At 47.7% G+C, this 13,554-nt stretch overlaps 1 protein-coding gene across 1 annotated transcript in view; it reads left to right on the top strand.

The window, feature by feature from the left end:
• Positions 1-523: 523 nt before the first annotated feature.
• Positions 524-13,554, top strand: part of RSPO3 (R-spondin 3) — a 53,052-nt gene continuing 40,021 nt past the window's right edge. Inside the window, exon 1 of the mRNA XM_083435123.1 lies at positions 524-1,634. Within this exon, the coding sequence (XP_083291249.1) occupies positions 1,538-1,634 (97 nt within the window). The 5' untranslated portion in view covers positions 524-1,537. The remainder of the gene's footprint in view (positions 1,635-13,554) is intronic.

Genomic DNA, 13,554 nt, shown 5'->3' with positions numbered 1-13,554 from the left:
TATTGGAGGAAGTCCAATCTTTGGGGGGGGGGGGCAGGTTTGTTGCGCAAGACCTCCATATCGATTATAACTGTGCAACATGCATCTGCCTATACTGTATGTGATTAAATCCCTCAAAAAAGTGATCTCCTGGGAGGGAGCGCCCTCAGTACAACGCAGCTTCTTATCTCTAATCATCAGAAAGTAGGGGGGGGGGGCTGACCGACTTCTGTGAAATCTGAAATCTAGCTGCACTCGCTGCTTTATCCTTGTTAGTTGGCCCCAAGAAATGTTTCATGAGGACACGCTCAGGCATCATGCAGACTAACCCCACCCCCGAAAACCCCCCGATATTGACAGAGAAAAGCGTGTGGCTCCTCGCATTGTGTGGGAAGCGAAGGCGACGGCGAGCGACGCCCCGGCATCAGCAAGAAGCGAGAGTTCTGGGAGCGCTCTCGCACCCCCACGCGCACGCGCGCGTTTCCCCGCTCCCGTCGCGCGCCGCGTCCCTCCCTCGGCAGCTAGAGCCAAAGCCGCCCGCCAGCGATTGGAAGTTCCTCGCCCAGGCGGCTGCGCGTCCGATTGGAGTTTTGCTTTCCACACTTCGACGCGGGCTTCAAAAATACCCCTGGACTCCCGGAGAGGGAGGAGTAAGTGGGAAGCGCTCTCTCGCTCTCGCTCTCAGGCAGAGTCCGAGAAGGCAGCGGAAAGAAGCTTTGCTCCGAGTCCGGCTGTCGCCCAGCTGCGAGGGACGGTCTGAGGGGGCTGCTGCTGCTGCTGCCGTCGTTCGCCCCGCTGCCTTCCGAAGCCCTCGCCCGCTGCGAACGGAGCCGCTCCTCGCGCTCTGAGGCGCCTCACGCCTAGTGTAGCTGAGGCGGCGCTCCTACTACCCACGCCTTCCCTCAGAAAGATGCTGCTGGGCTTCGAGGCGTCTGAGGCTACAGCTCCCAGCCAGGTCCGAGGAGGGCGCGCTCAGCCCTGAAGCGGAGGGAGAGGGAGAAGCGCTGCCACCGGCTCGCCGGCCCCGCAACCACCAGCAGCCCGGGCTCCTTCCCCGCGCCTGCCCTTGCCCTTCTCTATGGGGTTCCTCAGCGAAGGGGAGCAGCGCCCAAGAGGAAGGCACACCTGCCCATGGAGTTTCTGACTGGGAGCGCCGACCTGTAGCCGGAGCCGGGTGGGAGCGCCCCGCGCCACGAGCAACCTTTGCCCAGCCCTCTTATTGCCCTCTTCCCCCCCCCCCTCGCAACATGCTACCTGCCCTGACATCGACCAGGCGCCTCGCTCCCGGGTTCCCGCCGTTCTCTTTCGCCGTCCTTCCGAGGAGGCTGCCCGGAGGCCATCGTCGGGGCGACTTGAAAGTGCAATAATTAAGAGCCCGCGCGCCGCCGCCGCCGCCAGTGACATTTGTTGGCTCGCTTGTTTGTAAACAAGAAGACGCTCGGGAGCCCTTGCCTCCCAGGCAGGTATTTCTGCCGCCCTCCCCCCCTCCCTCCCCACTCCGCCGCCTCCACTTCCCCTCCGAAAAGGACGAGAGACGGGAACTTCTTACAGGGTTACTATGCAATTGCGACTGGTTTCTTGGGTCTTTATCACTTTGAACTTGATGGAATACGTCGGCAGCCAGCAGAACCCTTCCAGAGTCCGGCGGCAGGGAAGTAAGTGCGCCCTTTTTCCTAGTGCGGGGCTGGGAAGGGTATGGGGATCACCTGTTGAGGATCTCTCGCTTCTCTCGTGGTGCCGGGGATGTCCCAGGGGGAGTCACGCTGAAGGGGGGAAAAGGTATTTTGGTACGGCAGCAGCAGGTCTCGGGCAACCCGACCCTCTGCATATTGGCTCGCTTGCAGCCTCGGTGAACGACGCTGTTCCTTAGCCGCGCAGCGCTAAGAAGTAAGTGCCGCTGGTCTCTTCTCCACGAAGTGCCGCGCACAGGGCTGCGGAACTCAAGGAGACTTGTCTCAAAGGAACGTGGATAGGATCGCACTGCGCAGTTTTTTTGTTTTGCATAGAGGAGCAAAGGAGGATCACGCCCTTCTTGGGAAGCTTTTTCCCAACCAACTTAGAAACACATCATCACTGTTTCACACTATCATAAAGATTGAATTAAAGCTATTTTCCTTATGTATTGTACGATGCATTCCACACACACGTGGTTCAGGATCGAGGAGGCATCTCGGTGTCTCCCTCGGTAATGCAGCAAAGGGTCGCGCAGGTTCCTTTTGGGTGCCTCCTGATCTTTGCCTGGCGGTTTGAATGGGATCTGCCTCCCACTTAAGTGAATAGGGGGTAAGTTGATACCGTCTTGGATGAGTGCTACTACGTTGTACCTAATAAAAAAGGAAGAATAACGTTGACCCCAAGCATCTCTTCTCTTTCTCCCTGGTGGTTGCTCGGCTTTGTAATTTGTCTGAAATTTGGGGGTGAGAGAAGCATCCAGTGTACGCATCTCTGTAGGTTATTATAACATCACATTTTTACAATCAGAAGGTGGCAGAGAGGGCCAATCTGAAAAATGGAAACATGTTATACATCAAATAATGGTGACAATGTTCTACTAGCGAGCAGGAGTCGGCTAAAGTTAAGCACGTTGCAGGTTTGCCTCGAAAGCTAAGTGCATCTGAGTTAAGTTGGATTTGCAGGCCCCATTGATTTCAATAGGCGAGATGAAAGCACCGGACAGGAGCCCAGTTGAAGTTCGTGCAAGATCGAAAAGTGCCCCTGGATCGTGCCCCTGTTTAATTCACACGGGCATCGTCCTCGGAGGAGTTCGGAGACATCGTTGGAAGTGTGTGTGTTGGAAGCGTGGGGCTGTGGGTTGTGTGTGTTTTCCACCGAAGGAAGGCCAATGCGACCCTGTTTGAACCTTAGATTCCAGTAGATTGGCCTGGTCAGATTACGCAGGAGACACTGGTGAAGTTTGTGGCGAATGGGGCCATTCTTTCCAGGTTAGACAACACCTAGGTAGGACTTGCCCGTCAATGAGCCTCAATGGAGAAGGCAGGGCGAGTGGGTAGAGGGGTTGAATGAGATAAACCCAGATGAGCGGGTGCAAATTTGGTCTCTCCTCTTCATTTCGTGCAAAGTCTACTAGGAATCTCTTTCCTCCGTCGACCTCGATAGGGATCCTCCTCCCCTCCCATATCTCCCCAAAGGCCCTTCCTAGAGAGCTGTTTCTGAGCTTCCTTTGGCGCTTTGTACTACTTGGTGAAAGGGGCTGTGTATTTCCCTCTTGCTTGACAGCTCTGCCCTGATAGGAAGAGGCCAACACACACAGCAGCCTGTTTTCATTCCGCCGGCCCCCCCTCCAAAAGTACACAAGGTTATTTCCTAGGTTTTGCCCAGCCTTCCCTTTCCCCACCTTGGCACAAGTATCCCTTGAAAGCTTCCTTTGTGCATCGGCTTCTCGAAAACAAGGTCTGATTCACCGAAAGTGCCCTGGAAATATCGCTTTCGCGAGGGATCTCTCCGGGCACGGTCGTGTCCGCTTCGCCAGAATGAAAGGCTGACGACGGGACGCCCTCTTGTTGCCCCGGGGGCCACGGAGCGGTTCGTTTCCTCCAGAGCTCCCCAGAGCCCCTTGAGCCCCTTGAGCTGTTGCGAGATCTGGACGTGGTTTCAGACTTGGCAAGCCGAGTTGGGGAGACGGTACTGGAAGGCACAGCACACCTTTCAGAAAAGGAAGTGCTGAAGGTTGCTCGTTCAAACAGTGCTATCTAGATGGACCGATGCTCTGGTTCAGTATAAAGCAGCTTCCTCCGTAGAAGGGGGAACCTTCTTTCTCTCTTTCTCAGGCAATAAGCATCTGACTAAGGACTGATCCGAGAAAGACGTTTCGGCATTTGGTTTTCTACACATCTGGACTCCAGTAAATAGACTTATCCAGGAGAAGTAAGGAAATCGTTCTGCAAGACCAAACTAGCCCCGATTCCTGCGCTCCTCTCTCATATATGAGGTGGGGCTGTGGGGCGAGCTGTTTGGCACAAACTTTAGGCTTGCACATCATGGAGCGGTGATCTGCACGCTTGTCTCCGTGGGGCACCACAGATCTAACGCGGAGGACTGGACTTTCGCTTCTCCTCCGACGCGGTGCTTACATCGGAGTCTTCGGCACACAGATCAGCCCCATTAAGTTCAACTGGGTAGGATAGGGTTGCTGCCTCACATAGCTGCCCCTCATTGAGTGCAGAGCGTATGCCAGTGTATTCGAAATGTTCATTCATTTCGTATGTCAGGCAGCCGAGAGCGCGCGGGAGTATCTGATATTACTTACTCATGGAAAAAGAAAGCAACGCCCTGAGTTATTCTTCTTCTTGGCATATGAGGATATGTTGTTGTCTCTTTTAGTTCGAAAGGACTGAGGATAAATTTGTTAGATGGTGATGGTGGCACGTTGTTTGGGCGTCATCTGCTCAGCCCAAGGTGGTTTGCTTTCTCCAAAGCCCAAGGATCCTTCCCCCTTGCCCTGAATCTCCAGAGTTGTGAAAGGCGCGACCCCTGGCGTCCGCTGCAATATACGGGAGAGGGAGGGAGGGAGCGCTCTTTGCAGGTGCGGGCTCTTTTCATACGGAACTTGTCCCAAAGCTACGGAAAATTCAGGGATGCAGAGGTATGGTGTAGCCGGCCGAGCTGCGAGCGCCAGTGTGTTGGTTTGACCCCCCCCCCCCAACCTGGCTTCGTCCCCTACCGAAGCTTTTCCGTTGACTTCAAAGGCAACTATATCGGTCCTTAAACTTGGATTTGGAGACAATGAAACAACCTCCCCCGCACGCGCACACACAACCAAAAACCGAGCGCGGGGATCAGATGACGATGACGAGATCAGAAGAACAGATGTTTAAACAGCACGGTAGAGAATAGCTTCTTATCGCTCTTACAAACTAATCAGGCAGTGCAAATCAGGCAGAAGATTTACTTCAAAGGCAGATACACCCCTTACTTGACTTCAGACCAGAGAGAGAGAGAGAAATATTCAAGGAGAACCAACGGGTGCAATTTTAGAAGATGGCTGGGAAGGGGATTGCTACATCTGCCTTCTTTATGCATCTCAATGAATGGTGGGAGCCATATAAAAAGGAGCCTTGGGGCTGTAATAATATGTTGCTCATTACTCATCATGCTGCTGGTATTTTCCAAACTCCCCAGCCTCGTTGTCAATAATTAAACCCATCAATCCCAGCACATGCAAGTCCTGGAGGGGGGTGTCCAGTGCTTCCTCCTCTGCCCACAGAGCATCTGTAGCATGAGAGACAGAATGTTGTGGGGTTATTTGTTGATGGAGGAGAGGCAGGCAGCATGCTGTCTCCAAATGGGACTTAAGTAGAGGGTAAGACGTGAAGGGGACTGGTCCCTCCCTCCCCCCAAATTCGCAACTTCAGTCCAGGAACTTGGGAAGCAGGCAAAGAACAATAGGGAATATGGGAAGGGGAAAAGTCCAATGAATTAGGAGGGAATTGGGGGTGGGATGGGATGGGGGTGTCCTGCTGCTTTCTGTTCACCCCTCCCATCCCATCCACCTCACCTGTGAAACGTTATGTTATGTCTGGGATCCAGACAATAAAGATTTTTTTGACATTTTCCTCCTTTGAGCCCCAGAACCTCAGGCTAAACCATAAACTGCATTTGAAACTCTTTTAAGTTTTAGACTATAAGACTTTGACTTATGACTGAGAAAGCTAAGACAGTTAAACCACAACCAACAGAAGAACAGGGAAACTGCTTCAACCACAATGCAATAAAATGGTGCTATGTGGTAAAAAAAGAACCCTCTTCTTTAGTGGGCAGCCAGTTCAAAAAGAACCTAAGCATAATTGTGTCCTGTATTCATAGGGGTTTGGCATTATTTGGCTGTGTACACCATACATCTAAAACACATTTTTCAGCACCTGCCAAAGAATTATGAGAACTCTTGTTTACAGCTCACAGAGCTACAATTCCCAGCATCATTAACAAACTACAGCTCCCAGGATTCTTTGGGGTTTGTGCTTTAAATGCGCTATAAATTCATAGTGTGTACACATACTATGTATAAACAAAAAATGGTCTTTCAGCATTAAGTTTTTTAAATGTTTTATAAGACAGATAATGGTGAAAATAACAGGCTATCAATACAACCAAACAAATATTCTTTACCATATTTCCCCATATGAACCAACCTGGACCCTGTGATCATGACCTGAGGCCCTTCTTTGTGTACCTCCTCCATGAAAGGTCTAGAGGGCGGGCAACATGAGAATGGGCCTGCTCTGTGATGGCCCCCCGCCTGTGGAATGCTTTCCCCAGGCAGGCTCACCTGGCGCCTTCATTACATATGTTTAGGTGCCTCTTCTCCCAGGTCTTTGGATAACGACAATAATGCTCATTTAACTAATCACAATGAAAAAGGGAAAGTATTTGTACTCCCTCTTTTACAATACACAGATTTCCTGTGCTGTCAAACTTGCTTGTAAATATAAATTGGACTTTTGAAAATTGTCCTTTCAGAGAAAGAGAACAAATATTTTCTAATTTTCACTCTTTGGATCTGTCAAAATACTTTGGGGCTAAGCCTAAAGAAATTAGTAGCCTCACCGCATTGTTAATAGAGCTACTCACTCCCTGTTACCTACATCTCCTTCTCCACTGAAGTCAAACATCCATTTCAATTATATATAACACAGTGAAAAACCATTGAAAAATATCAGCTGTATAGGTTTACATTATAAAGGACTCTGAAGGAGAGTCTGTTTATGGAGAAATCACCTGTCTAAAGTTAAGTAAATACCTAGTTTGATGCAGTTAAAGCACCAGTCAACTTCTCCTGATCCATTTTCTTAACATGTTACATGTATGCTCAAAGTAGATTCTGCTAAGAAACAAGCAAGCAAAATCTGCAAAACTATTTACAATTACTAAGTAGAAATAGGAGTGCATATATATCTTTTGGGAGAGAAGTTGTTTGAAGTTGCGGACCCACTCGCAGCGACCCCTTCCCACGGAGCAAGGCCTAAACTAAGGAAGGTGAAAAAACTGGACAAAACAACATTCTGGGCTTTAAAAAGTTCTGGGGTCAGGCGCAATGGGCTTTTATTGGGGGCAGACTAGAGTGAAGCCTGGCCCACTCTGGTCTGCTCTCAAACCATGCCCACCCAGCCTGGCTGGATTGATCCAAATTCAAACACTGGCTGGCGGGAAAGTCTGCCCACTTAAGCAGCTGGCCAGGGGAAGCCCACAATTGCCAGCTGACTGTCCAGCAGTCACCCACCCCAGGATTGGGTAAGCAGTCATTTCTTTCCACTCCTCTCTCTTTATAGCTATTTGCCCTTACAATTTGAAGGATGGTACAGAGGGCTATTTTGGAGAAGAAGGGGAGAAGTCCCACCTGCCTTTCATCCTATGGGTTTCTGCTCATCCCATCTCCTTCACTTCTTCAATTCTTCCCTCTTCACTTGTCACCTCTCTTCTGCTACAGCCTTCCTTCTGTACAGTACCTATTTTGTTCAGCTGCTGCCACAGCCACTTCTGTTTCTAGGCACGAGGTGAATTTATTGTAATTGTAACTAACTCCTGTTTACAGTAATAGCTTGGGTTGTGATCGCTGTGGGTTGCATGTTTTCAGGTTATGGACGCGCCAAACCCGGAAGTACCGGAACGGGTTACGGCACTCGCACATGCGCAGAAGCGCTAAATCGTGCTTTGTGCATGTGCAGAAGCGCCGAATCGCATCACGCATGTGCGCAGACGTGGCACTGAGGGTTGCGAATGTGCCTCCCACACAGATCACGTTTGCAACCCGACGTTCCACTGTATTTTAATCACCGTTAACTGGCTATTTGGTATCTTAGTCCTCTATTATTGTTATTTTGCTTAGGTTTACTTTTATGGCATTTGCATTTGTTTGCTACTTTGGAAAGAGTAAAAAAAGGGGGAGTTTAAAAAAAAACACCTCTTCATATAACGAACTAACTTGCTAAATAATTACCATCTCCTTTCCTGATGCACATGAGAATTGCCTGTGAGAAAAAAGTACACACACTCAGGATGCTAGACAGTATGTCAGGACATAGTCTTCCTTCCCCAGATGTATGCAGTATGGAGAGATAGGAAAGGTGAGTTCCTCCACCCACATGGCTGCCATGCTAGACCAAGAACTTGCTTCATGTATGGGAGAAATGAAGTGAGGCATCTCTGATCAGAGATGGTTTTACTCCCTGTCTCCTTCTCCTTCTGCAAGTCAGTTGTCTGACTTTTCTATCACACTCTAGTGCAGCCTCCCTCAATTTGGTGCACTCCTGACGAAGTAGGACTCTCCTCAACCCCAGCCAGCATCACTGATGGTCTGAGATGGTGGAAGTTGCAATCCAGAAACATCTGGAGAGGACCAGTTTGGGGAAATCTGCTTGCTTTTGACAAAGAAGGGAATGTTGGGAAGTAGCTATAACAGATGCTTGTGTGTGCTAGCAATATAAGAAAGAACAGAATATTGGGAACTGGCTATTTAATACATGAGTATGTGTGCGCGCACACACATGTATGCTGACCTAGATACAAAGAATGGTGTCACATGGTATGGTTACATTGCTAGCAGATGTGAGCCTGGCTAGTGCCTGGTTTGGAAGCTAGGTGCCCCCATGTCTTCTGCCCAGAGTTCCATGAAGGGCAAATTTGACCTTTGCAAGGACCACTGTGGGTTTTCTTCTGAAGTAAGTTTGCTTCAAGTGCTCCTTAAGATGCAGTGGTCGTAAGCCATATCATGCTTTAAAGGCCATAATCAGCACTTTGAATTGAGCCAGAAGCCTGGGCATTTGGATCAAGGCTGGCAATATATTTTCTGAATACCTGGCCCTGGTCAGCAATCCAGCTGCAGTGTTGTGCACCAACCTAAGCTCAGGAATGATTTATTGAGTCAGCCAAATGTAAAACACATTGCAGTAATATAAGTGAAATGTCAACACATGGATAAAAGTGACAAGGTTGTCTCTGATGAGGAAGGCTCTGACTCCCCAGGCTCAGCTGATGAACAGTGCCTCGTGCACTTGGGCGTCCCAGAACAAGCCTGTAACTAACAGCAGCTCCAAACTGTGCTTGTTTCTTAAGGGATATGCAATCCCGCCCAGTTCAGACTGAATTCCACTTCCCTATTCTGATAATCTTCAGTTTATTGGCCTTTATCCAATTCACCACTGATCTCAGACACTGGTTCAGGACTTCAATTACTTCACCTGAATAAGATAAAAATGAGTGGCAGAGTTGGCACTGCATACCAGGCCCCCCAATTTAAGAGAAATGTCAAACAGCATGGGGGACAGAATAATGTGCTGTGATGTACCATGGGGCCCCAGGCTGGCCAGTGCTTCTAAGGATCACTTTCCTCCTCGCTGTACTCCTCCTCCCATTGCTGTCTTACCTGGGCATCTTTCCATACTAATTGGCAGTGGGAGCAGTAGATCAGCAGGCTGACCACGACCACTTCTGGATGTCTTCTTCCTCTCCATATTGCTCTTTCTGCTGCCGCCATACCCAGACTGACTCTTCGTCCTAAATAGGCAGCAGCAGCAGCACTGGATCCCCAGTCCAACCACTGGTTCTGCTTACCCTTCTCTGACATTTGCGGGAATGAAGGGGGGAATGGGGAGGAAGAAGGCAGCTAAAATTCACAAAGTTTCCTGGGAAGAGGGGTTGATTGTTATACCACTCTGGGAACCATAACTCTCTTAGTGAAGCAGGAGTCTCCTAACAATTCTCAACATCCTTAACAAATTTCAGTTGCCAGGATTCTTTGAGGAAAGCTATGAATGTTTAAAGCGTTATGATACTGCTTTATATGTATAATGCAGATGGGGCCTATGGCTGGTTACAGAATACTGTTTATACTGGTTCCAGTCTGCTCCCACTACTGGTTTTTCAATCTCTGTTCACATAGTATTATCCAGGGGTAGGCAACCTAAGGTCCGTGGGCCAGATGTGGCCCAATCGCCTTCTCAATCCAGCCTGTGGACGGTCCAGGAATCAGCATGTTGTTACATGAGTAGAATGTGCCCTTTTATTTAAAATGCATCTCTGGGTTATTTGTGGGGCCTGCCTGGTGTTTTTACATGAGCAGAATGTGTGCTTTTATTTAAAATGCATCTCTGGGTTATTTGTGGGGCATAGGAATTTGTTCATCCCTCCCCCCCCCATGGTCTGAGGGACAGTGGACCAGCCCATGGCTGAAAAAGGTTGCTGACCCCTGGTATTGTCAATGATGCAGATGTATTTTGCAGTTTTTGTGAAATACTGAGGTTTGATGCATATCCCACAAACCAGCTTTGATCCGACTTGGAAACTGTAGCCTTATTCAATTAACAGTGAAGCCCCAGTGTGTATACTTGAGACAATGACCTTTCCTTCTGGGTGTGGCTCTACATGTGTAGTGGCAGTATGGGCATGCATGCGCAGATGAAGATGGTGCCAGCAATATATCTGCTTCTGCTTAAGTTTAAATACTTTCCAACTGTTTTGTAGTGGACTTAAAGCTGTTCTCAAGAACCTGTAATATGAGGCTCTGGCTTCCTAGCTCCAAGTGCCTCTGGGCTTAGCTTTTCACAAGTTAGTTCCAGCAGGAGAGAAGGTAGGTGGAAGGGTGAGGACACCCACCAGGCAGTTTGCATTGGGGTATCCCCACTCCATCTCCACTCAGTGGTGCGGGCAGGCTGTGGGTGATGTGGAAACATGTCAAAGCATAGGGATGCAAATGCAAATTGAAACACAATGGGGGGAAAACACCTCATTGTGATTTAAGATGGTAATGTGTAAGGATGTGTAGTTCAGGTAGGACTTGGATATGTTTACCTGCCTGGTATTACCCGGTAACGTCAGGCTCTGTTTTATGTTGGAGTGTTTTTGAACTGAGTCCAAATATAAATCACAAAATAGAAATGACTAGCTGATGTAGAAACACCTGCAGTGCATCCCCGGATCCTCATGCACAAATCCAACTGCAAAAAACATGGCACTTTAATGTATTTTATAGAATTTATGTTATGAGCGCATCCAACATTACAACAGAATTTACTGAAGGTAACTTTTAGAACATGATATTTGATTCCTATCAGCTCTGTGGGTCAAAGAGAGGGAAACCACCCATGTTCCCTGCTGCAGGTCTCCCACAGACACGCTTAGCAACAGTAAACATTATTCCAGTGCTTCTTCTCCAAAGCTACAAATACCAGCATCTGCAAGTATTTTATGACTTTTACTACATCACCTTCTTGACATTGTCATAACTCACCCATAAACTTTCCTCCTATTCCTAAATAAGTGCTTCGAAAACTTACATACTTAGCTGAACACCAAATCAAGCCTAAAACTACTTACAAACAATTGGCTTCAGTGGGATAAATACAACAGGGGTGCAATCCTGTGCATGTATATTTGAATGTAAGTCCCATTATGTTAAATGTGCTTATTCTCAGGTAAGTGTGTTGGAATCCTAGGTAGAGGTTACTTCTTAATAAACATGCACAGAAGTGCAATGTGGAGTATATAAGAAGCAAAGAGCTGTACTATTATTTTATAATTAATATTGTATAAGAAGACAGGGAAATATGATTGCACTACTTAAATGAAATCCACAACTGGAGTAAAAAAAGAGAGTAAACCAAAAAAGTACCGTTATTATTATTTTACTGGAGTAATGACTTTCAAGCTGCTGAGAGCAGAAAGCCCATAGGTTAAATTACTGTATAAGAATACATGTTAAGAGACTTTGTCTGGAATGAAAAATCTAAATAGGCAACAAAGGTTGGGAAAAGGAAGCACCTCAGGATTATCTTGAAATATTATTGGGCTTACCACTCCTTACACATAGAACTGACCATAAACCTTGACAAAAGTAACCTTGAACTGAAAAGATGATGACAACTAGGGATTGTTCAAACAAACATTCAACTCCTCAGTCAGAATTTTTAAAATTTCTTTTCTTCACAACTCTCAAATACCAACCACAAAGTAGTATATTGCATTATCGTCACATCACCACCAGCTTGCCTTGATCCGTAATAGAGTACTATCAGGGAGTGTCCAGCACTGCTTGGGAATTTAAAGAACTCCCCTTTCAGAATTATGATTTTTAAATGGATTGTGTCATTTGTGAGTTTGGGGGTTTTGTCTGTATATACAAACAAGCCAGGGTGCACACACATGCTACAGAGGGCTCCAAACTAACCCGGAGAGCACCTGACCGAGTCCTGAATCATTTTGGTGTGTGGAGTTAAGGTGCATTTGGTGTTAATTTGGTCCACTATCTTCATTCAAAATGGCGCCTGGCACTCAAGCCATTGATGAAGACTGCTGCCTCTACCTTGGGAACTCTTGTGTCAAGTAGAGTGATGATATCTTGAGAAGCATCCAAATTGGTACAGGTGAGGATCAGCAAATTGGGCAACAATATCTTCAAAGGCATCCAAATCAGCAGAGTTTGGAACAGTCAAGCCAAAAGCCAGGTGAAGTCATGCCAAAGTTATGTTTTGGTCCACTATCTTGATTAAAAATGGTTCCCAGTGACCCAATGTCAACGAAAACCTTGTGCAGAGTTTGAAAGTGGCACAGTTTGGACCCCTTACACCAAAAATCAGGTGAAGTCACATCAAAACCATGCTTTGGTCTGCCATCTTGATTCAAAATGGCACCTGACATCCAAACATCAACAACAACCACTGAGCCCATCTCAGGAACCCTTGTGTAAAGTTTGGCAATGATATATCAAGAGGTGTCCAAACTCATAGAGAACAAATGGACAAACAGACAAACTACTTTTCAAAATATATACAGTGACCTCACTACGTGAGAGTTCAGTTCCGGGCATCCACATGCAAAGCCAAATTGTGTAAAGCTACCAGCATGCGTTTGACTAAACTGCGGGAGGCAGTGGAAGACAGAAGTGCCTGGCATGCTCTGGTCCACGGGGTCACGAAGAGTCGGACACGACTAAATGACTAAACAACAACAACAAAGGAAACCCTCAGAACCATGCCCCCCTCCTGTGCAACCATCCCTACCTGTCCGGAGCGAGCTTAGTCCTCTGCCTTGCTTACCAGGCCTCACACGACCTTCCCAGAGCCCAGGAGGCAAGGCATGGGGATTAAAAAGCTCTGTCCATGGTAAGTTTTCCCCACTCTCCATTTATTTATTTGGAGGCTGCAGTCGCATAAGTAAATTATGTGGAAGTGGCAGGCCCAGTGTAGTAGATAACAAAGCAGGTCCCTACCCTGAGGTGCTTTCATACTAAAATTGACACAGGGAAACATTAGAGGAAGAGAGGGAAGTGGAGGCAGGGATAGGCATTGGGAAGAATGTAGCTTTTTCAGTTGCACATTCTTAGACTTTGTTGCAGGCTAAGTCAGAGTGGTACAGAATGGAAAGCTGGGAATTTCATCAAAGAGCACATGGAAAAGGTGAGTTGCCTTGGATATTGTAATGGTTCTAGGGGTTGCTCGTGCATAAGCCGGTGCAAACACCTGGCTGGATTGCCTGAGTGAACCTTTTCTGTCTGGACAGCCGTGCAGATTGAGACTCACCCGTGGCTGTCTCAATCGCTGGCAGAATCTGTCAGTGAAAGCCTTC

Source organism: Podarcis tiliguerta, assembly GCF_965153285.1.
Source record: "Podarcis tiliguerta genome assembly, chromosome: 3".
Classification (NCBI taxonomy): domain Eukaryota; kingdom Metazoa; phylum Chordata; class Lepidosauria; order Squamata; family Lacertidae; genus Podarcis; species Podarcis tiliguerta.
Note: the sequence above shows the minus strand (reverse complement) of the source record. Positions and strands in the feature narration are given on the sequence as shown.